General features: G+C 36.1%; 1 protein-coding gene across 1 annotated transcript in view; it reads right to left on the bottom strand.

Annotated features, from left to right (window-relative positions):
• The window catches only part of LOC123311881 (filamin-C), a 190048-nt gene that overhangs the window by 94803 nt on the left and 73118 nt on the right, over positions 1 to 22127 (bottom strand). The window contains exons 5-8 of the mRNA XM_044895996.1: positions 13094 to 13257; positions 10020 to 10472; positions 7192 to 7434; positions 1871 to 2205 (exon numbers count right to left, since the gene is read on the bottom strand). Of these exons, the coding sequence (XP_044751931.1) occupies positions 1871 to 2205; positions 7192 to 7434; positions 10020 to 10472; positions 13094 to 13257 (1195 nt within the window). The remainder of the gene's footprint in view (positions 1 to 1870; positions 2206 to 7191; positions 7435 to 10019; positions 10473 to 13093; positions 13258 to 22127) is intronic.

Raw genomic sequence — 22127 nt, 5'->3', positions numbered from 1 at the left:
TATGATCAGTTGAAAACACCTAATCAAATTAACAAATGTCCCCGTTTCTAGGTTATGAGGAAAGAAAGAGACATAAAAGAGTAAAATGCGGGTTTAGAAGCTCCTCAATGAATACGCCTTTCCCAATGAATCACCTTGTATAAAGAAGGGTTTTGTCCTATTTATTGAGAAAAGACATTGTGAATTTTATATTTGGTCCTTGTTTCTTGCTTACTACACGCCTTGAAAAAGGCAAATCAGGAACCTGCTTTAATGTAAGTTTATGCGGTATGAGTACTTCCCAGGCGAGTATGGATGCAAGAATGCATTCAGTTACTTCCCAGTAGGTAAACACAGGACATCCGTAATAGGTTCATAATTGGTACACATGGACATCCTTTGGACATCCATTGTACATCAATTCATGGACGTACTGTAGATATTCAATAATGGACATCCATTGTAATTCCATTCATGGACGTACTTTAGATAACCAATAATGAACATCCATTGTACACTCAGTCAAGGACGTAATAAGGATGTAATGATCTATTCTTGATTATTGCAGTATTTTGTTAGCTGAAATGAATTTCCATATATTGCCGAATATCAATTATCACCAAAATCGAAGCCCATCTGCTTCGGTCACTGAACTGAAGAAATTTTTTTGGTTTCAATGGCTTTGTTGTCTTATTATATAATATATGTATATCTGTATTGTATATATCCATTTAATCGAAATATCATTCTTTTTTTTTCTGAGTATCAAACCTTCATACTCAATGAAATACGGATATATCTACTCTGAATAGCTTTGGTAGATTTGCGGTTGGCATCGTACTGATGGATGCAGGAATTTGACAGGATTTGTCTTCCATTATTGTTGAAGACTGACAAAGGGTAAATTTTTATTCATTCCCCAAGGCGCTTAAGAATTTCTTGTTTAGTGTGTTGTTGTGTTGCAATCACCAGGTAAAAAAATTACTTAGAAGAGCCAAGGAAAGGAGTAAATACGAGAAGAAAAAAATTACTTTTTTTTTAATTTACTTTTGGTAACGAAGACTGTGATATTCTAGTTTAAGTTTTCAATTTTATATAGGTACTTTGTTTGCATTTCATGTTTCTTCATATGAGTCAATTTTTATTTCATAAATGAGTTCACTCAATGCGTCTATATGTGAATTGAACATTCTCGTAAGACAAGATATATGGTGGACATTGCCTAGACAGCTGATGGAGTTTAACTGAATTTTTAATGGGTATAAACTGAGCTAGTTATGGACGTCATATCGACTTCCAACGAATCAATATATAAGTTCATTCAACTGATTCATAACTAGCCCAGTTTTCATTCAAAAAGGTCCAGTTAATATCCATCAGCTGTCCAGGCAACGTCAATCTAATGTCCATTGTTTGTCCATTTTGATACAATTCATGTCCCAAATGCGTTTATATATTGGACCAAATATGGACATCCAAATTGGTGACAACGGATATCCATGGGATATCCAATAATCCAATGGACGTCCTTGTGTTTATTGGGTTTGCCAGAGATCATGTTTGTTCATGTTCATGTTCATTGCTGAATCCCGTTACCGGGAATAAATCTACAAAAAGAAGAAAAAAAAATTTCGAACAGACTTGTAATTAGGGCTAGTTACGTCTGTGTGCCCTCCTGTGACTGAAGAGACCCAACCGTGACCTACAGATCCTTCCACACTCATGTTTGTATTCAACTATTTGGGCCCCAAATACGTAGCGATTCATAAACCCCGGTTTACTGGTTTAACCATGAGTAATATTTGCACTTTTCGTTTGACATTTCCAGCATCCGCAGTGAATGACATAATTAATCATGAAAACCTATCTTCACCTTTTTCGATATACTTACCTATGAATAAAAGAAGGACTTTGAGCTCTAGGTGAATGTGTAGTCATTTGTCCTTCCATCACATTTTTCTTATGATACTCCTGCGCATACTTATATGTATCACTCAGGATGGGAGTAGAATTTTCTCGATAATGTGTGTAGTTGGCATTTCTAGAAGTATTCAAGGCTGTCAAATGTTGAACGTTAATCGGACTTGAACTCGATAATCTTGTCGCCGTTGGACTCTGTCTGTATGTGGTATTTGGACTGATATTGGTTTTTTGGCGCTTTTGGGTGCCGACTCTCATCATGAATGGAGAATCTTTCACGTCGTATCCGTTGAAGTATACATAAACCTATAAATGAAAAAACGATTTAATAAGTACTAATTTGTTGTCTAATTTCAGACTGAGAAAAAAAGTGTTTAATTGACATAAAGGCTAATATCGTTGCTAACATTTAAATACTGATGTAGGCTTCTCAGTTACAAGGAAACCCTGAGTATATGTCGCAGTCGGATACCAAAATCAGTTAGTTTATGAAATAACTGGTCCGTTCGTAAACTGACGAACGTTTTCTAATACGCAATCGGTCTGAAATTTTCAGTCGTTTTGTAAACCCCCTAAAACGTATCAGACGCATCATCAATTTAAACGTTCCGCCTGAGACAATAAAGTAGGTAAATAGATGTGTTATGTGCCTGAAACTAATTTAGTTCTCAGTTTTTTGAACGAAGGAGTGCAACTATAGTCGCGCACTTCTGTATATTATACAGGGTGTTTCATCATAAACTGGACAAACATATATGGCCGGTAGGTGATACCGGGAGAATCATTTTTGCCTCATGACATACACCCCGTTTTCGACGCATATGCGAGATACAGGGTGTTAAACGTCGTATTTGAGCAATATCCTAATGAGTGTGGTCAGTTATGTATAAACCTCAAGGTAACGGTTTCTGGTCACATCTGAGTATTTTTGAGTGGTCTTCATCTGTTCTGAATTGACCACTCAAAAATACACTCCGATGTGACCAGAAACCGTTACTTTGAGGTTTATACATAACTGACCACACTCATTAGAATATTGCTCAAATACGACGTTTAACACCCTGCATCTCGCATATGCTTCGAAAACGGGGTATAAGGCAAAAATGATTCTCCCGGTATCACCTACCGACCATATATGTTTGTCCAGTTTATGATGAAACACCCTGTATATGTCGAACCAATATTTATCAAATTGCAGAATTAAAAAACTCGTAGACAAGGATATCGTTTATCGAGAATTACGAGGATGTATTGATATCTAGTTAGCCTAGACCATCAGTTCCATGCATAAAAAAAATATTGCGTCACCATAGCAACGAACAATAATTCATTATTAGTATCAGTGTGAAGTTCGAGGTCGAGAAAGTAAACCAGAGTTACGCAATAAATTAAAAGAAAGAAGATGTCCACCGAAATTGTGAAAATCGAAAAATTGGAGTATCGAGCCATCATCAAGTACCTGTATTTAAAAGGGTTAAGAGGTAAGCAGATTTACGAACATATGCTCAATACCCTTGGTAATCAATGTCCTTTGTATGCGACCGTGAAAAATTGGACTGCAAGCTTCAAAAGAGGTAAATTTTCCATTGAAGATGATGACCGATCGGGAAGGCTAGTTTCTGTGTCAGTCCCCGAAAATATCGATGCAGTTCATGACATGATTTTATCAGACCGTCGAATTGGGCAGATCGGGCTTTAACGGAGATCTGAAGCAATGAATATTTCAGAAGAATGCGTTCATCATACATTTCACGTCAATTTGAACATGAGAAAAATTGCTGCAAAATGGATCCACGATGGATGCACGAAAAGCGTGCAAGGGTAGAAGCATCGCGTTCAATCTGTGCTTGATTTGAAAACGATGTAGACTTCTTAACCCGAATTGTTACTATGGATGAGACTTGGGTACATTTCTACGATCCAGAAACAAAGCAACAATCGATGGAATGGCGACACTATGGTTCTCCAAGACCTAAGAAATTTCGTGTCCAAAAATCTGCTGGAAATATTCTTGCTTCAGTTTTTTGGGATTGCCATGGAGCAATCATGATTGATTATTATTTGGATTAGGGTGGAACAATAACCGGAGATTACTATTCGACATTACTGACCACTCTACGGGAAAAAAATAAAGAGAAAAGACGCGGAAAACTATCCAAAGGTGTTTTGTTTTTGCAGGACAACGCCCTTGCACACAAATCTCATGTTTCCATGCAAAAATTTCGTGATTTATAGGGTTTGAATTACTAGAACAACCCCTCCCCCCCTTATTCACCAGATTTGGCTCCATCCGACTGTCATCTTTTTCTTCAACTGAAAAAAGCTTAAAAGATCGTAAATTTTTTTCCAACGAGGAGGTAATGAAATCCATGGAGGTCTGGTTTGCAGAGCAAGAAGAAAAATTTTTTTTTAAAGATCTAGAGACGTTGCAGGTTCGCTGTAATAAATGGATCTAATTAAGAGGAGAATATGTTGAATAATGAAATATTTTGACATTGGAATTCTGTTTGTTTCTATAGTAGGCTAAGGATTTTTCAATATATCCTCGTAATATTATGATTATAATGTTATAATGTTAAGTTCGATATTATCGATATGGATCTATTCATTTGATGGTATATTTCCAATGAAAAGTGAAACAGTTGCTCATGTCTTCGTCAGAGAACTTACTATCACTTAACTATTACCTCTTTTGTTATCGATCGATGAAAAATATTAAGAAAATAGGGGGGATTATTATATTCCTTTAATTTTTCCTCTATTTAGGAGAATAATATACTATATAACCAATAAAGAAGTTCACCTCCTGCCCGGAGGTGTATTTTTTCAGAATTTAATAATTGTCTGCCTGCCGTGAACTTCTTTATTCATTATATTTCACGAACATAAATTCCCCTTCCTAATACTATATAACAAGTCAATTTATCTCAAGAAACAAAACTTTATAGGATAGGAGTTAATGATTTGACAATCCGTCCGATGTGTTATTCGCATTCAATCTACAAACTGACTGAAAATCTCAGGCCGATTATAAAACGATCTGTATTATAATACCATTTCAGAAAACGTTCGTCAGTTTATCAATTGACTAGACATTTCGCAAATTGACGGATTTCAGTATGCGACTGCGATATATACAGTTTATTTCAACAGCAACGTTTAGGGACTTCTATTCCCTTCTTCAGGCTTATGAAAAAAAAATTAGTGCTGTTTGTCATCTCAAAATCGTAGGTATTATGATGTCCATCTTTGCTTTGTGTAGAAACATCATCATCATCATTGCTGTATCCCGTTGCCGGGAATGAATCTACAAAAAGACGAAAAAAAGGAAAAAACAAAACGAAAAGAAAAAAAAAAGATGCGAACCGAGGTGCGAACAGACTTATAATTTTTCAGGGCTAATTGCGACTGTGTGCTCTCCTGTGACTTTAGAGACCCAACCGTGACCTACATATCCTACCACACTCCGGGCATGGATAGTCACCAACCAGATCTGACCGCCGCTGTATCCTTCTCGAGTCTCCATTATAACTGTGTACCAAAGACCTCCACTGTGACCTGTCTAACGCTAGTTGTCCCCAGTTATGATTGGCATTAACTGATTTTAGGGATTGATGTAGTGTATCCTTAAACCGCTTGTACTGGCCTCCTGGTTTCCGGGCTCCCTCAGTGAATTCGCCATATAGAGCTATTTTGGGGAGTCTTGTGTCTTGCATCCTCAGAATGTGGCCACTCCATCTGAGTCGGGCCCTCGTTACTTGAGTCTCAATTGTTGTACAACTCGCGCGTTGCAAGACTTCTGCATTCGAAACTTTGTGGAACCATCTGATGTGCATTATCTGTCTTAGATGACGTTGTTGCGTTTGTTCAAGCTGTTTAATATGTCGCCTGTAGGGCGTCCAGCTTTTGCTTCCGTAAAGGAACGTTGGGAGGACAACTGCTTTGTAAACAGCTGTCTTGGTCTTCAGATTGAGGTCGTGATTTTGAAACACTCTATCCTTTAGCTTCCAGAATGCCCGTGATGCCGAATTGATACGGTTGTGTATTTCCGTGTCAAGGTTAGCCCTAGTATTTATGAAGCTTCCCAAGTATTTGAACTGCTCGACCTGTTCTAGAGTTTCATTCTCCAGGCTGATATCTGTTGAAAGGCTTTCTGGCGGACTTACCAGGATTTTGGTTTTGTCGATATTGAGTCTAAGGCCTTAAGCTTCGTATATATGTTTATAGGTGTCCAACATTATCTGTAGATCCTCCGAGCTGCTAGCGATAAGTCGTCTGCATATTGAATTTCAGTGATAAACTTCGTACTGGTTTTTGCCTCCATCAAATCTGAATCTTATCCCAACACCTCTTACAGGCATACTCATGTCAGCAATCATCGACACAGCTATGGCGAAAATATTGAACAGTAAAGGCGCTAACACGCAGCCTTGTTTTATTCCTGAGTTGTTTGAGAAATGGTCGGTTGTAGAACCATTATGCTGTATTCTAGCGGTGTTGTTGGTATGAAAGCTTTTACACAGTGCTAAGAATTTTTCGGGTACTCCAAGACGTGCCATGATTTTCCATAGCGCTCTCCGATTCACCGAATCGAACGCCTTACTTAGATCGATGTAGGCTGTATAGATCCTTGATTGTTGTTCACGGGCCTTCTCTTGCAGCTGTCGCAGTGTGAAAATTAGGTCCACCGTACCTCGATTTGGTCGAAAGCCGCACTGGGATGCAGGCAATAACTTCTCCAACAGTGGAACCAGACCATTAGCCATAATCTTCGAGAGAATTTTACCGGCCACACTAAGCAACGATATGCCCCTGTACAAAGATTATAGAGTAGAAAGATAGGAAACGAAGCGACTAGAGTGATGTGAGCGCCATCTGTGTTTCAAATGTGTTTTTAAGGCCCTTAGACTGGTTAAAATTTTAATTCGAGGGACATATGAAATATGCGAGATGTCAGATTCTCGTATCCATAGACAACCTCGTATCGCCTTTTGTTTTTCGAGCCCGTTCTAGTTGCTGATTATTGAAATTGTTGTCTAATTTCTTGGCGAAAACCTCAGAATATCAATAATGGAAGAATGATAACGCCTAAATGGCAGAATACTCAGAATATCGTTCGAAAATTATTGTATGGTGAAGAACTGTAGATCAAATAAAACGAATTTTACTAAGGAAAATTAGAATGTAAGTATTAACTGGTAACATGTGACTCGGTCATTCATTGATTTTTGTCAACCATTAGTATTACTGCATCACTAAAAATATTAAACAGTATACGACAATAATTATTACCCTATGTTTTCCAGCGTCCATCGGTGTGAAATGGATTCTGTAATGAAATCCTTCATCGTCAACTTTTTCCAACCTACAGTGCACTGATTTTTTATCATGAACAATGTCGGCGAATACTTCGCCTGGTACACCCACCCTCCTGCAGTCCAGCTCAATACTATGTGGCACCAGTGGTAAGGCGCCTTCCAGATTGTGGATTTGAATGCCATTTGGATCGAAAACTGAACAAGTGAATGGACCACCCTGAAAAATATTTGGATCAGTGTTTTTCAGTGAAATTCAAAATATCATTTAACAAAATGCGTTCCAATGCTGTTAAGAAAAAAGTAACCATACATTAGATTTAATACAGTTATACACACATCAGATTTGTTTTGGTTTGCAATAAGAACAAAAAAAATTCAAAGTGGTTGAACACCAAGGTTGTGGGAAGCTTCCCGTGACTTTATTTTGAATAAATGAATTGAACAGATCTGGAACCATCCAAAAGTCGAACCAAAACAGGCATATTAACGTGCGTTCAAAAAAAAATTGTCGTCAAGTAGGCTATGGAATTTTGAACACCGATATTTCGTGTCTAAACGTAATTCTTAGCTTTTGTAGTACTATGTTCCAGGTGAACTGTCAAGTTGGAAGTTAGCATTTTGGATTATTATTGAATTAAAATTATCATAAAATTGAGAAGATGGTTTTTACGGACGTGTGAAAAGCATTTATTATTGAATCCTACTTCAAAATTGGGGAGAAAATAGAAGGAGAGTGGAAATATTCTTTAATGTCAATTGCTGAAAGAATTAATCTTTCGAAAGTACTGTTTTGCGATGCGTTCACGGAACAGATATAAAAAAATAAGTAGTTGGCGGCCAAAGAAGAAAACCTCAGAGTTATTCAGCAACAATGAAAATATGATGACAGAAGACAGAAACTCCACGAACCTCTGTTCGGGTTTAATCTTAAGTGGCTGGATTCATAGATTAACTTATAATATAGATGGATCACTCTGACAAGTGGCGCCACCTATTGTTATGGTACACTAATCACAAAAAATTATTCTAAATTTGATCGTTAGGTGTCACTGCATTTTGAGCTTTCGTACAGTGACTCTAACGAGACAGTGGCGACAATTGTGGTCTCGTTTTTCATCGTTTTAGCAAGAATATGGCGGATTTGGCCACGTGACGTGATGTGCGCCAATCCGCATTGCGAATTAGAGATCATAGCATTGAAATATGTGCTTCTAAGCCGGCATATTCTTGCTAAATATTCTTGCTAAATTTGAGTACCTACTAGGTTTTACGGTTCTGATCTATCTCACCAAAATATTTTCAATATTCCGACGTGGTCGCTTATACGAAAAAATACTATGAACTTCGTTATTTCAAATGAAAAACTTTATTTATTATAACTTTTTTCGCTTCTCTATCCCCAGTGTTTTCATCTGGATCTTCCCTATCCCTTTTCCTGATACTTTCGTAGATATTAACTATTTTCCACACAAAAAATTCCATAAACATGAATGCAATGACTGAGCAATGGCAGAGAAAAGACAGTTCATATTTTGGAGAGCTTATATTTTGAGAATAGGTCACTGAGATGAGTTTTGTGTAAAAAAAAAACATGATTTGTGTTTTACCTACATGCTGTTCTTGAGGTATGCACCACTAGAAAATTAAGAAATTATAAGATGATTTGTTTAATTATTTGCCACATGGCGATCAAATTCTGCACGCACCTTGAAATAGTTATTTAATCAACAAGGTTATTAATAAAAGCGATTAATGATTGAGATATGTTCGAGATCATTAATCGCTCAATTAATAAACGAGTTGATTACAAGATTTTTCCATCGACCACATTTCGAATTTAATGTGAAATCTTGATTGCAAAAATTTTCTATCGATACCTAGTCAAATTTGACACCTTATAAATTTTCTATGTTCATATCGGAATGCTGATATTTATGCGGCCGATCCATAGACATAGAGACATGGACTGTGCCTTCCCTTTATATCTATGCATGAAATACGGTAAAAAAAGTGACAGAGAGAAAAACACGTCGGGAATGCAGTTGTCTTTTTCAAGAATTTTGATTGGTCTACACTCACCTCTATGTGAACAAAAAAGAGAAAGGTAATGTCCCGACGAGCTTTTCTCCCTTTCTAATAAATAGCCAATTTCATGCTGGCATTGCTCAGTCCATGTCTCTATGTCTATGGGCCGATCGAACAAATCGAGAAGTTCATAGAGGGCATATTCGAGTTGTGACATTTTGAGTAAATCACAAATCACATTGATATCGTTCCCTATAATATCTGTTAAAGAATGTGCGGAGCTGTTGGAAGCTGGAGTTGTAGTATGTAGATATATTGATTACTCTCTAACCATCAGAATCTCCTCTCAATTCACCCGCTAGGTACTACAAAAATCAATGCGACATACAAATAAAATAATTATTTGGGAAGCTGCTGAATACTTCTATGTTCGATTTTCCATGACAATAATGCATTAATAGAAAATTAACCAATAAAAAGGTTGATTACCAGCTAATTTCGTGTACGGTAAACACTGCTATTATTAAGAGGTCGGCGGAAAAAATTATTCTATAACTGATTTTTAGTTTTCCACTCGATGCCACACAAGTAGCTTGGGAAATTTGGTGAAATATTTTTAAGGGACGACTTCACTTCGGAGTCAAGTATTCAAATGAATGCATCAAACGTCCAGACATAATTATCACTCTCTTGTAAAATGTGGTCTTGTACGATTAAGTGAATGAACTCATATTCTCACACCTACTCCAACTTCTGAGAAGTCAAATAAGAACTTACTTGGATTTGTTTTCCCTGGTAAGTTATTTCGATTCTCCATTCTCCTGGTTCGTCTGGTTTGAATGTAGCACTATTCGTTTCGTCAATAGTTGTCAACGGGCAGTTAAGAGGTCTACCTGATGGACTGTACGCTGTTACTGAAATATCCTCCCTCTTAGGATGTCCTGTTGTATTCACCAAAACTTGGACCAGTGATCCCAGAGCGCATGGAGACATACCAGGTGGTGCTACCTCAACCAGAGCTGGCAAAACGCGGAAATGATTACCTCCCAAAACTTCATCTCCATTGTAATTCACAATTATCTCATATACTCCTATTTTGCTGGGTACAAATGTCCCGTGACCCTTATTGAGGTTTCTCAGCTTATAGACCTTGTTGTCGGGACCCCGTATTTCAACAGAAACAGAAGAGTACGAGAGCTGCGAATCCAGCAGAGCTACTTGAAAATGTATCTGAAAAAATTCATTGTATAAATAAAACATTCCTGTTTTTATAAGAAGAGCCAGAATTAACGCAGATATCGATTGAAATTTATTTTGGGAGGATTTTGCATCTCTTCATAAACTTTTTAGGGTTTTCACTCCCAATCTCTGAAACAAAATCAATTAAAAATGAAATCAACGATTTGTTCCTGCGTAAATTCTTGTACTAATTTGTCAGGAGCAAATAAACTAGAAAAAATTGTTGCCTGACAATGAACTCAAAATAAATAACGTTGAAATTATAATTCTTTGTTACGTTTCGGAGTCTATATCAGACTCCTTCATCAGACGAAAAAATCTACTTTTGAAAATCTTCTGAATTGTCGCTTTTTGTCTGACATTAATTGTCAACACACAGAAACAGAGACTGCACAGTAATGAGTAACATATTCATGGAATCTTTCGAACAAAAATATATAGACACATACCCACTAAAACCAAAGACTTGGTGGCGATATGTAGACGATATTTTTGTGATTTGGCAACATGGTAGAGATGAACCAGAGAATTTAAATGCTTTACGAAGATCAACTTTCAGTTGGTATACGTTTGTTTAATCTAGTATTTTATCGCCTGTTAGTGTAAACTTGTATTACTCCACATTTACTCCACATGGGAAAAGTCGTTTTCTTTTCGGTAAAAATCATTTGAATGGCATTTCGGGCAAGAAAAAAACATACCATTTTCAATGAAAAACAGTAAAAGACAGATTGCCATGTTCTTTTGATGGAATTTTCCATTATATAATCGTACATTTTGAGTCTATTCTATCAATAACGGCATAACTCTTCACTTTGAGTTATTGAATGGCTGAAGAGCATCAACAAGAACCTTATCTTTCAACCGCAAAGGGAAAATTAAATCGCTTTCTCCCGAAATTGGCAACAACCAATCGATAAAAAAAGCATGAGTTTTAGCGTTAACTCTTTTAAACTCAAATGCACTATGAAAGTCTGTTATATAAGGTGCTCCATTGGTAAAGTGGGGTGGAAGCTAAGGGTAGACAGGGAACACGGAGGTATGAGTCAGAATAACATATACATATACATATGTATTTAAAAGGGTCTATCTCTCTTTATAAACAGATACAGAGAGTTCTTCCATTACTCATAACTTTCGAACCTCCCTATATATTTTGATGACGCGTTTATTTTCCTCAAACACAAGTTCACACACACAAGGTAACGGGTTTTACTGGCTCAAGGAGGTAACTGACTCGCCTGCGGCTCGTCAGTTATATCCTCCATTCGCCAGTAAAAACCCTCTTACCTTGCTAGTAATGTTATATACTATATATATGAGTAATAAGAATTAATTCAGATGCATACCACACGCCGATATGAATATCAAAAAGTGTTGATTTGAACCATCTAATTCGCCATCGTCAGGACAACTAAATGAAGAACGTTCCACTAAATCAGAGCAGATGATGGTTTCGGTTTCATTTGACCTCGTCCGGGAAACACAGCTCCTTCTCCGTAGGAAAAATGCTTGGCATTTATGGACCCTAATTAAATACTGGCAGTCGTTTCTGAGTATTATCAAGTAGTAATTTGAGCGCCATCCAGAATGAAACGAGTTCCGGTTCAATACTCCCTGAAACCCAGACGAAGACAATGGCTTTGTTTTGGTTCGCACTTTAGGCGGTTCCGAATCGGTTCAAAGTAGTGGAGCAGCAATGCTATGGGGAGCTACACACATGCTACGCGCGAGCTTACGCTGAATAAATAAATGTGCGACTGTTTTGAACCGTTCTGGAACCATCCTAAAAGCGAACCAAAACAGGCCTAATTACTCTAATTCAGTACGCTGGAATGCTTATTGCAGGCAACATGCGTGTGAGAATTGAGAAGGTGTTCGGTTCGTTCGGTAAAATAATCAAGGAATGATCACTCCTTAACACCTGCTTAATACTGGATGGCGCTCGAGTACTACTCGATAATACTCAGAAGTGACTGCCAGTATTTAATTAATGTCCATCAATTCCAAGCGTTTTTCCATCGTAAAAGGTGCTGTGTTGCTCTGGCGAGATCAAATGAGACCAAAACCATGGTCAGAATATACTCTTCTTCGGTGGAACGTTCTCCATTTAATTTTCCTGACGACGGCAAATTGGCTAGCTCAATTCAGATCGTTACGCTTGTTTATATTCATACCGGCATGTGGTATGCACCTGAAGAACACAAACGTGAAACACTACGAAAGCAGAGGTCTGACATCTAATAAATAAATGTTATCGTCCTCAGTACTTCAAGTTTGGGACCCAAAAAATAAAAAGATATATATAGAGTGGTTCGAAAATTATGGGTAATTGAAGAAATTGGCAAAATCAATAAAACACTGTGTATTTTGATTATTAAGAGATAAAGACCCTCTAAATAAAGGTTATTCTGACTCACCTCAGTGTCCTCTATTTGCTATCTGCTTCGATATCGTTATCGGGCACAATTACGATTTTTCATGCCCCTAACAGCTGGAATTTTTGCACTTATTTCACGATAGCTGGTCAAATAGATGCTTCACGAATATTCTTATCTCAAATGATGGAAATTGATCCTAAAAATATGATGCAGATTCATATCATAGCTTACCGGTTCACCAACTCTGCCAGATGTGGAATTCAATGCAACATTGATGAGATCATGCAGAGAGGGCCTTTCGGGAACCCATTGGAAATTTGCTGCATACGCCATTACACCCAAATGCTCTACATGTTTATCGGCTAGGTCCTTGGCTGATAATATTGGATGAACACCTGATGAAGATAACCTCATGATATTATCTTTCCTTTCTAGATAAGATGATGATACCTAATTGTCTAGGGTTTTGTTCATAATTTCAAACGAAACGGTTTCCCATACGTCGGAAAATATACTTAGTTTGTTCAAATTTTCAATTTTGAAATTAACGGTTAATCGGTTATATCCGTGAGTAATTGAAGAAGTGCATCAAAATTACCTAATTACCGATAATTTTCCATGTCAAAAAATTGCATCAGTTGATTTTCATGGTGCGGGGCTGTTTCTCCATAATATGAAAATGATCGAATGCAGACAACACGCTGAAATGCGAAATTATCCGGTCATTTTGACTCAAGATTGTAATTTGGGGGTAAATTTCCCGAATAAACTGACGTTATCAATTTTTCCTACTAGCGTTTCGAAAGTATTACTTTCCAGAGGCATTGGCGTTTAAAAAGTTTTACCTACTTTTCCGAACGCAAATATTAAAGTGTCGCATCAATCATAAAATTATGGCATGTCGCATGTCTGTGTGCGCCAATCATAAAATTCAAACGTTTCTCCGTGCGGCTGAGCGCACAAAGATATAACGTGCGTGCAAAAAAAAACGTCGTCAAGTAGGCTATGAAATTTTAAACGTTGATATTCGGTGTCTGAACTGGTCTTTTCTTGAATTACTTCATATTCCCAAAATGTAAACAATGATGACATTAACCTATACATCGTAATTTTGTGTGGAAAAAGGAGAGGCACTTTTAAGGAAAAGTTAATTTCGCCCAAAGTGCGGAAAGCATTTCTTCCATTGAATCAGATCACAAGAATCCAAATAATCTGAGGCGGTTAGAAAAATTCTTGGTAAAAATTTCAACTGATGTCCGATACTTTCATATGAATGAGATATGAATCTTGAACAGGTCGTCGTGTTATGTTTTTTTTTGTAAAAAGGTTTTACCTTTTTCAGTAATATGAATGAAGCTCAGAAAGAATCTCAATATGTTTATTAATTCTCTATAAATATTCATTTGATTTGGTCGAACATCCATGACCAAACTAAACAACTAAATTCTAAATTACATGAAAATAAATATTGGACAATTAATCACACTTCAATTTAGCTATAGAAAGGCATGATGCTTTCTCCTTATTCATAACGTTCTACTGTCTACTGTTATCTATTAAAGAAAATAGGTCCCATATTTCGGCATTGACTGATGGATACAGAACTCCAATTTTTGTTGGATGCTACAAGGATAGGTAATCAATCTTTTCAATTTTCTGATAACATGTCAATTTTCATGAAAACAAATTGATGTCTTTCACTCAAAATCGTGTGGCATAAAATATGCCAACAGATACTCCAACCACTTGAGATGAAACCCGAACAGAGGTGTTCGTGGAGTTTCTGTCTTCTGTCTTCTGTCATCATATTTTCATAATTGCTGAATAACTCTGAGGTTTTCTTCTTTGGTCGACTACTACTTTTTTTATTGAACATACCTATTCCGTCAACGCATCGTAAAACAATACTTTTGAAAGATTGATTCTTTAAGCATCATTGGGAATGTCGCTGGAACATTAAAGAATATTTCCACCCTCCTTCTATTTTCTCCTCAATTTGGAAGTAGGATTCAATAATAAATGCTTTTTGCACGTCCGTAAAAACCGTCATCACAATTTCCTGATAATTTCAATTCAACAACAATTCAAAATGCTAACTTCTAACTTTACAATTCGCCTGGAAAAAAGTACAGAAAAAAGAAAAAGCAAAGAATTACGATTAGACACGAAATATCTACGTTCAAATTTCCATAGCCTACTTGACGCCGAATTTTTTTGAACACACGTTATTTTCTTGTAACATATCATAAGAATTATAACGTCAGTATCAAGACGATAAGTCTACCGCGGAAGTCTTTCATTATAAAATGCAACGAAAATGAATTCAGATAAATCATCAAAAGAATTACCTAAGTCCGTTCGTTATAAACGCTGCAGAACAGGCCACTTTAAATTTATTGCCGCAAAAATTTCGTTTGAGATATGAAAGGGAAGAGACAGATTTCTCGAAATGGTGCTTACAAAAGGGATGTGATGAGAGTAGAGGTATTCCTTGCCTATTTCGGAGAACTCAGGTAGAAGTGCAAGTCAAACACATTGTGGTCGAAGTATTGGATGCTCAAGATTGTGATGAAATTTAGAAATGGTCTGGATATCAGCAAAAAAAGTTTAAGTATTCACTAAACAAGAAATTGCGACATTTCTGAATGACGCATCTGATAATTAATATATATATATATATATATATATATATATATATATATATATATATATATATATATATATATATATATATATATATATATATATATATATATATATATATATATATATATATATATATATATATATATATATATATATATATATATATATATATATATATATATATATATATATATATATGTGAATCGGTCTTTTTGGGGACATTTCAGAGCATGAATTGGTCCATTCGGGGACATTTGGCCCATTTGAGGACGGTCCTCAAATTGCCGATGCAAGGATTGGCTCTTTTGGGGACGGTCCTCAAATGGGACGTCTTTTCGAGGACTTTCGAAAAAATGGAAAGATATAATTTGTTTTTCTATAATATGGACCTATGTTTTTCTGAATGATTCTTGACGAGTGTGAACTTAGCATACCTTTTCGAGGTTTCCAGTGGCTCACTGAAATTTGTTCATTATTAATGAGAACCAGCCTAGGTTCTCATTAATAATGAACAAAGAGTTCTCAGATTCGCTTGGATTTCTATTAAACAATGAAAACGAGGGTTAATTATAGGAATGATTTGGAAAAGTAATCACAATAACAAATTTTCTATGCAGAACATTTATATCAAATTGATTGATTGAAGAGAATTTCATTAACTTTCCCTAGAATGCGGGATAAGTTTCCAACCTTTAATTTTCAAAATTCAATATCTCTAGAACACTACAACGAGATTGGGCTAGTAAAAAAATTATATTGATGTGAACGTTCGCTGAATGTAATGGGATCCAGGGGATGAATTTCCATCGCCCAATTTTCAAAAATTGATATCTTCGAATTAATCAACTTCGCATAATGAGACTGGGCATGTAGAATTGTTATATGGTTGTGAACATTCGCTGGAAATTTCTTTAACTTGAGGATCCAAGCGGTGCAGTTCCATCCCCTAATTTTCAAAATTCAATATGTCGGGAACGTTAGAAAAAAACTTCAGATTCGTTTGCCGGAAATGATTTCAACTTTCGTTCATTGAATGCAGTGCCCAGTTTTTTCATTCATAATCAGATTACTCCTTGAATTCTACGCAAAGTTTCAAGGGCGCAAATCAGCGCAAACTAACCTATCAAAATTCAACACAATTTTTTTTCGAAAATCAAATTTTCAATTCCTCGAATCATTCATATCAGTTAGTTTGTAGAAAAGTACGTTAGTACGTTTTTCATTTTGGGCTTACTGCTGTTATAGTCCTATATATTTTAGACACATTGCAGTTTGAAAAAAATAAAGCAGAAAAATCAAAGACATTAGTAGTTCTATATGAATTAAGAAGCAACACTCTCATAATCATTTCATAAAATTATGTTACACAAATCTATTCAAACTTGGGTATGCATTCACAGTAAGCCTAAAAATGCGGTAATATTTTGTTCTGGCAACACTGAACAAAGCGCACCAGCAAAGGGATGAGTAATTGATGCAAGAAGGAACCGAGATCTGAATTCCAGTAGCAGGTAGAAAAAGCGAACGCTCGCTTCTTTGAAGTTGACCCGATACTTATTGGAACAATATTATTATGTTTCCTATTCGACATCATGAATAAGACATTGGATTTATTCTTATCAGGTTGAAAATGAATTCTGAATTTATATAGGCATGAATGAAATGGAACTTGTCTAGATTTCAATCTTCTATCATGAAGTTATAAGAAATGGGTGTTTTTTGGGTGAATCATACCTATAACAGTCGATAAGACTAAGAAATTATTTTTCCACTAATGAACATTTTTTTATCAATCATATAAATTATCGTCATCCAAACTGCTAGTATCAAAATTCATTAAAAAAAGACTCGAAGTCATGAAATGAACCTACTTTAAGTTAATTGAAATTTCAACAATTTTGTATGTTTCAAGAGGAAAACCTTAGATAAACAATTGGAATTTTATAGTTAACCTTTGCTATAGATAGTCATGTTCAGATACATAAATCTTGTGCTTCAAGCAAAACGAAAAATGTTGAATTCATTGAAGATATTTTTTAGCATTTCAAAATACCCGTTTGAAGTTTCAAATGAACAGGAAATTGTCCATAGAAAACATTAATTCACAAACTGGATCTTATTCAAGAAATAAAACTAATGCCAGAATATTAGTTCCAGCCCAAATCTAGTCGTAATGGATATAATTGAAAATAAACAATTCCAATGTTGAATTGAAAAAATTTAGTTTCATTTTATGTAAATTGAATTTTTACTACCTCCTTAAACTATCAGGCATATACCTTAGGTTTAATTGGCAGTTTCTATGAAGAATATAATTTTTCTATATTATTTTGTATTTTCTAGAATAAATGAATTGAAAAAAAATTGTCCAATTTGGTTATCAAAAGCGGTAGTTTTGGATATCAGAAAAATTTCAAATGGAACGAATTTAACTCTTGTTCTGATATTTTGGCATATTTTTCAATTGAACACCTAAAAAATGATTTGAAAATTTCAACCTCTTATACATGGTGTCCCAAGTTCGAGTGTCTATTAAACGTTTCTGGAGAACTGAACATATATTTTGAAATCTGAAAATTGGCATTATGATATTGTTCGAAATTCTTTACTAAGCTTAAATATTTTAAAAGACCACTTCAGGTTATACAGGGAGCGAAAATAAATTTGTTGAAATTTTTTTTCGATATCTTCGTTTCTCATATGATTGAGTATTCAATTTTGAATAAAATTCCCTTAAAATCATTGTATCTTTTCGAATACTTTTCAAAATATCGAGAAAAAACTGAAAATAAAAGCCACATATTCGTAGTCAGTATTAGGTTCATTTTTCTTATTCTCAACAACCATAGCGTGAACCTTCCTCTTAACATCAAAGTTGTTTTTCTTCTCTGGGTGGTTTTTTGTTAATTAGTCCAGTAAAGGAAGGGATGAAATCACTTTTTTGCGGAAAGAGCTGCATTTTTGATATGTTGTTTGTTATGAAGAGAGAAACATATGGTCGAAAACGCAGGTGTCAAAATTTTCAGGATTATTGAAAAATTCGTGAAAATATAGAAAAAAATACGGTTTTCCTGAAATTTTCGCGAATGAGAAGGTTTATGAAAAAAAGTTTCAAACAAAAGTTGTACAGCGGAAAATTTTAGCCGAAATTACTTACTTTCCTGTTTTCGCGATTTTGTATACTGATTATTAAGGTATTTCTCTAACACGGTGATAACAGTGAATTCGCAATTTGGCGCCTACTGCAAACTGCAAAGCGAGCGGCCGTAAACGTCTGAACCTCTTGAACAGGGTAGGATTCAAGATGAATTATCTGGAGAGTGTTATTTGAAATCCCGGTCTATTTTAAAGAATGAATAACAGCTCGTTTGGGCTATCAATAACACAATAAGTTTGAAATCGGTATTTCAGTGACGAATTGAAATGAATAATTGCCCCAACAAAATTTCATTTTCATATTCTCAAGTAAATCGTTGACGAGATTCTGAATACTTACAATAATAGATTATTGTATAAATATTTTTCTGTCCCATCTGAAATTAGCATTAGTATCTTTTCATAATAACAATATAATGAAGGTCCACTGTATTTAGTTCAACAGGTATTAATTTAATGGATAGAAATATCTACCGAAGTGTGGTAGCTACATTGCGATTTTATCTTTATTATGCACTTAATCAAAATGGAAGCTATTTATTTGAAGAATTATTAGTAAAAATAAAAAACTGTTTTTCCTGATATTATTCGATGCAAAAACTTTAATTTTTATTCAATATTGTCATTGCTCTTCAAATAATAACTACATACATCTATTCAATTCAACTTTTGTCCCATTACTCGGAATAAATTCCTTTCCTTCGTAGAATTACCTTTTATTTCACTATCAGAAACATACCTACGTCTAAATTATTATTCTCGTATGCATCTTAAGAAAATTCAGCCAGGAATTCAAATTCGTTCAAAATTGCGGCTGAAAAGAATATTAGTTTCTGAATTAATTGAATTTGCATTTCAATTTGGTCAAATTAAGAAATTTCCTTTTTAAATTACTTTTTTTACTTATTGTTACCGTTTTGTAGGACTCTGCAGAAGGCATAGTTATTTGCCGAAAGCTAGGTCATATGACCATAAAAAGGTTTCAACATCAGTCGTATAAATTTGACCAAATAACCCGATAATCTCTACGTTAATTATCATCAGTTGGTCGATATTTTTTCCTGAAATTCCTCTTCAAAATTTATCCAAATCAAGAATTTCTGACATTTTTCATTTTACTTTTAGCCTCCCTTGAAGAATCTATATCGCCTTCTACATAGGCGGATTTAGGGGGGGGGATGAGATGGCACGTGCCCCCCAGATTATTGTATATTTGTGTACTCTGGAGATTTCATCACAGTATATCTTCTTGGACATCTTTAGCAAAAAGCTTAAAAGAAAACTGTCTTTATCAAACATTCAATATTTCTATTGTATTGACACTTTGATGAACCTTTATTATACGTACTTGTTATTCTTGACTTTTTGCCCATCCGCCTCTTGTGAACACCTAGGGTTCCATGTAATAAATGCAATACAAAACGAGACGAGAGTCCAACTCTGGCGAATATCTGCCAGATGTTTGGTTCAGCGTTTAGATTCAGGTAGTCATTTCATCGAGCGTCGAATTTCAAATTTGTTGCCATTGCGCTACTCTACTAGGGATGCAAAAAACAACAAAATCATGTTTCACGAAGTTCAACCATCTTCTCTTAAAAAATAGCGTATTTACAGGTGTAGGTACCTACGTATTAAATTCGGTAGAAATTCCAATGTAGAAAGGGCGCACATTGATAACAGATGGTTTTTTTATGGTACGGACGTGCTCCGTAGTGTAGTAGCACTTAGAATTGCAACATTCATTATTAGGTGGGATTGAAATATTTTTGGATATCATAGGTTAAAATCAGGTTAGTTGTTGGATTGTTGACTTATTTGACTAACTGATGATAGAAAAATTCTCGAAAGATGGAAGGAGCATTACTCACAGGTCTTGAATCAAAATAACGACTCGGATTTATCCATTTTAGAACTGCTTCCCGCGTATAGTTCGATGACATCGCTTGATGACGAAATTTCAATGTCGGAAATCATAAGCGCGATTAAAAATATGAAAAATGATAAGTCCCCTGGTCTAGACGGCATTCCGGCGGAGATATTCAAAGCCTTGGATGAGGACATTGTCAATAGTCTCCTAATACTATTCCGCAAGATCTGGGAACAGGGAGATGTGCCACAAGACTTCAGAGACGCTTTAGTTATCAACCTCTATAAGAACAAAGGCGATACGTCGAATTGCAACAATTACAGGGGCATATCGTTGCTTAATGTGGCCGGTAAAATTCTCTCGAAGATTATGGCTAATCGTCTGGTTCCACTCTTAGAGAGGCTTTTACCTGAATCCCAGTGCGGCTTTCGACCAAATCGAGGTACGGTGGACCTAATTTTTACACTTCGACAGCTACAAGAAAAGGCCCGTGAACAACAATCAAGGATTTATACAGCCTTCATCGATTTAAGCAAGGCATTCGACTCGGTGAATCGGAGAGCGCTCTGGAAAATCATGGCACGTCTAGGAGTACCCGAAAAATTCCTAGCAGTGTGTAAAAGCCTTCATACCAACAACACCGCTAGAATACAGCATAATGGCTCTACAACCGACCATTTCTCAACCAACACTGGAATAAAACAAGGCTGCGTATTAGCGCCTTTACTGTTCAATATTTTCGCCATAGCTGTATCGATAATTGCTGACATGAGCATGCCCGTAAGAGGTGTTGGGATAAGATTCAGACTTGATGGAGGCCTGTTTAACCTGAAGCGCCTCAGAGCAAAAACCCGTACCAAGTTTATCACGGAACTTCAATATGCAGACGACTGTTCACTCATCGCTAGCAGCTCAGAGGATCTACAGATAATGATGGACACCTATAAACATATATACGAAGCTTTAGGCCTTAGACTCAATATTGACAAGACCAAAATCCTGGTAAGTCCGCCAGAAAGCCTTCAAACAGATATCAGCCTGGACAATGAAACTCTAGAACAGGTTGAGCAGTTCAAATACTTGGGAAGCTTCATAAATACTAGGGCTAACCTTGACACGGAAATACACAACCGTATCAATTCGGCATCACGGGCATTCTGGAAGCTGAAGGACAGAGTGTTCCAAAATCACGACCTCAATCTGAAGACCAAGACAGCTGTTTACAGAGCAGTGGTCCTCCCAACGCTTCTTTACGGAAGCGAAAGCTGGACTCCCTACAGGCGACATATTAAACAGCTTGAACAGACGCAGCAACGTCATCTAAGACAGATAATGCACATCAGATGGTTCCACAAAGTTTCGAATGCAGAAGTCTTGCAGCGCGCGAGTTGTACAACAATTGAGACTCAAGTAACGAGGGCCCGACTCAGATGGAGCGGCCACATTCTGAGGATGCAAGACACAAGACTCCCCAAAATAGCTCTATACGGCGAATTCACTGAGGGAGCCCGGAAACCAGGAGGCCAGTATAAGCGGTTTAAGGATACACTACATCAATCCCTAAAATCAGTTAATGCTAATCATAACTGGGAACAA

The sequence above is a fragment of the Coccinella septempunctata genome, chromosome 4 (genome assembly GCF_907165205.1).
Source record: "Coccinella septempunctata chromosome 4, icCocSept1.1, whole genome shotgun sequence".
Taxonomy (NCBI): Eukaryota; Metazoa; Arthropoda; class Insecta; order Coleoptera; family Coccinellidae; genus Coccinella; species Coccinella septempunctata.
This window is presented reverse-complemented; position numbering and strand designations above follow the sequence as displayed.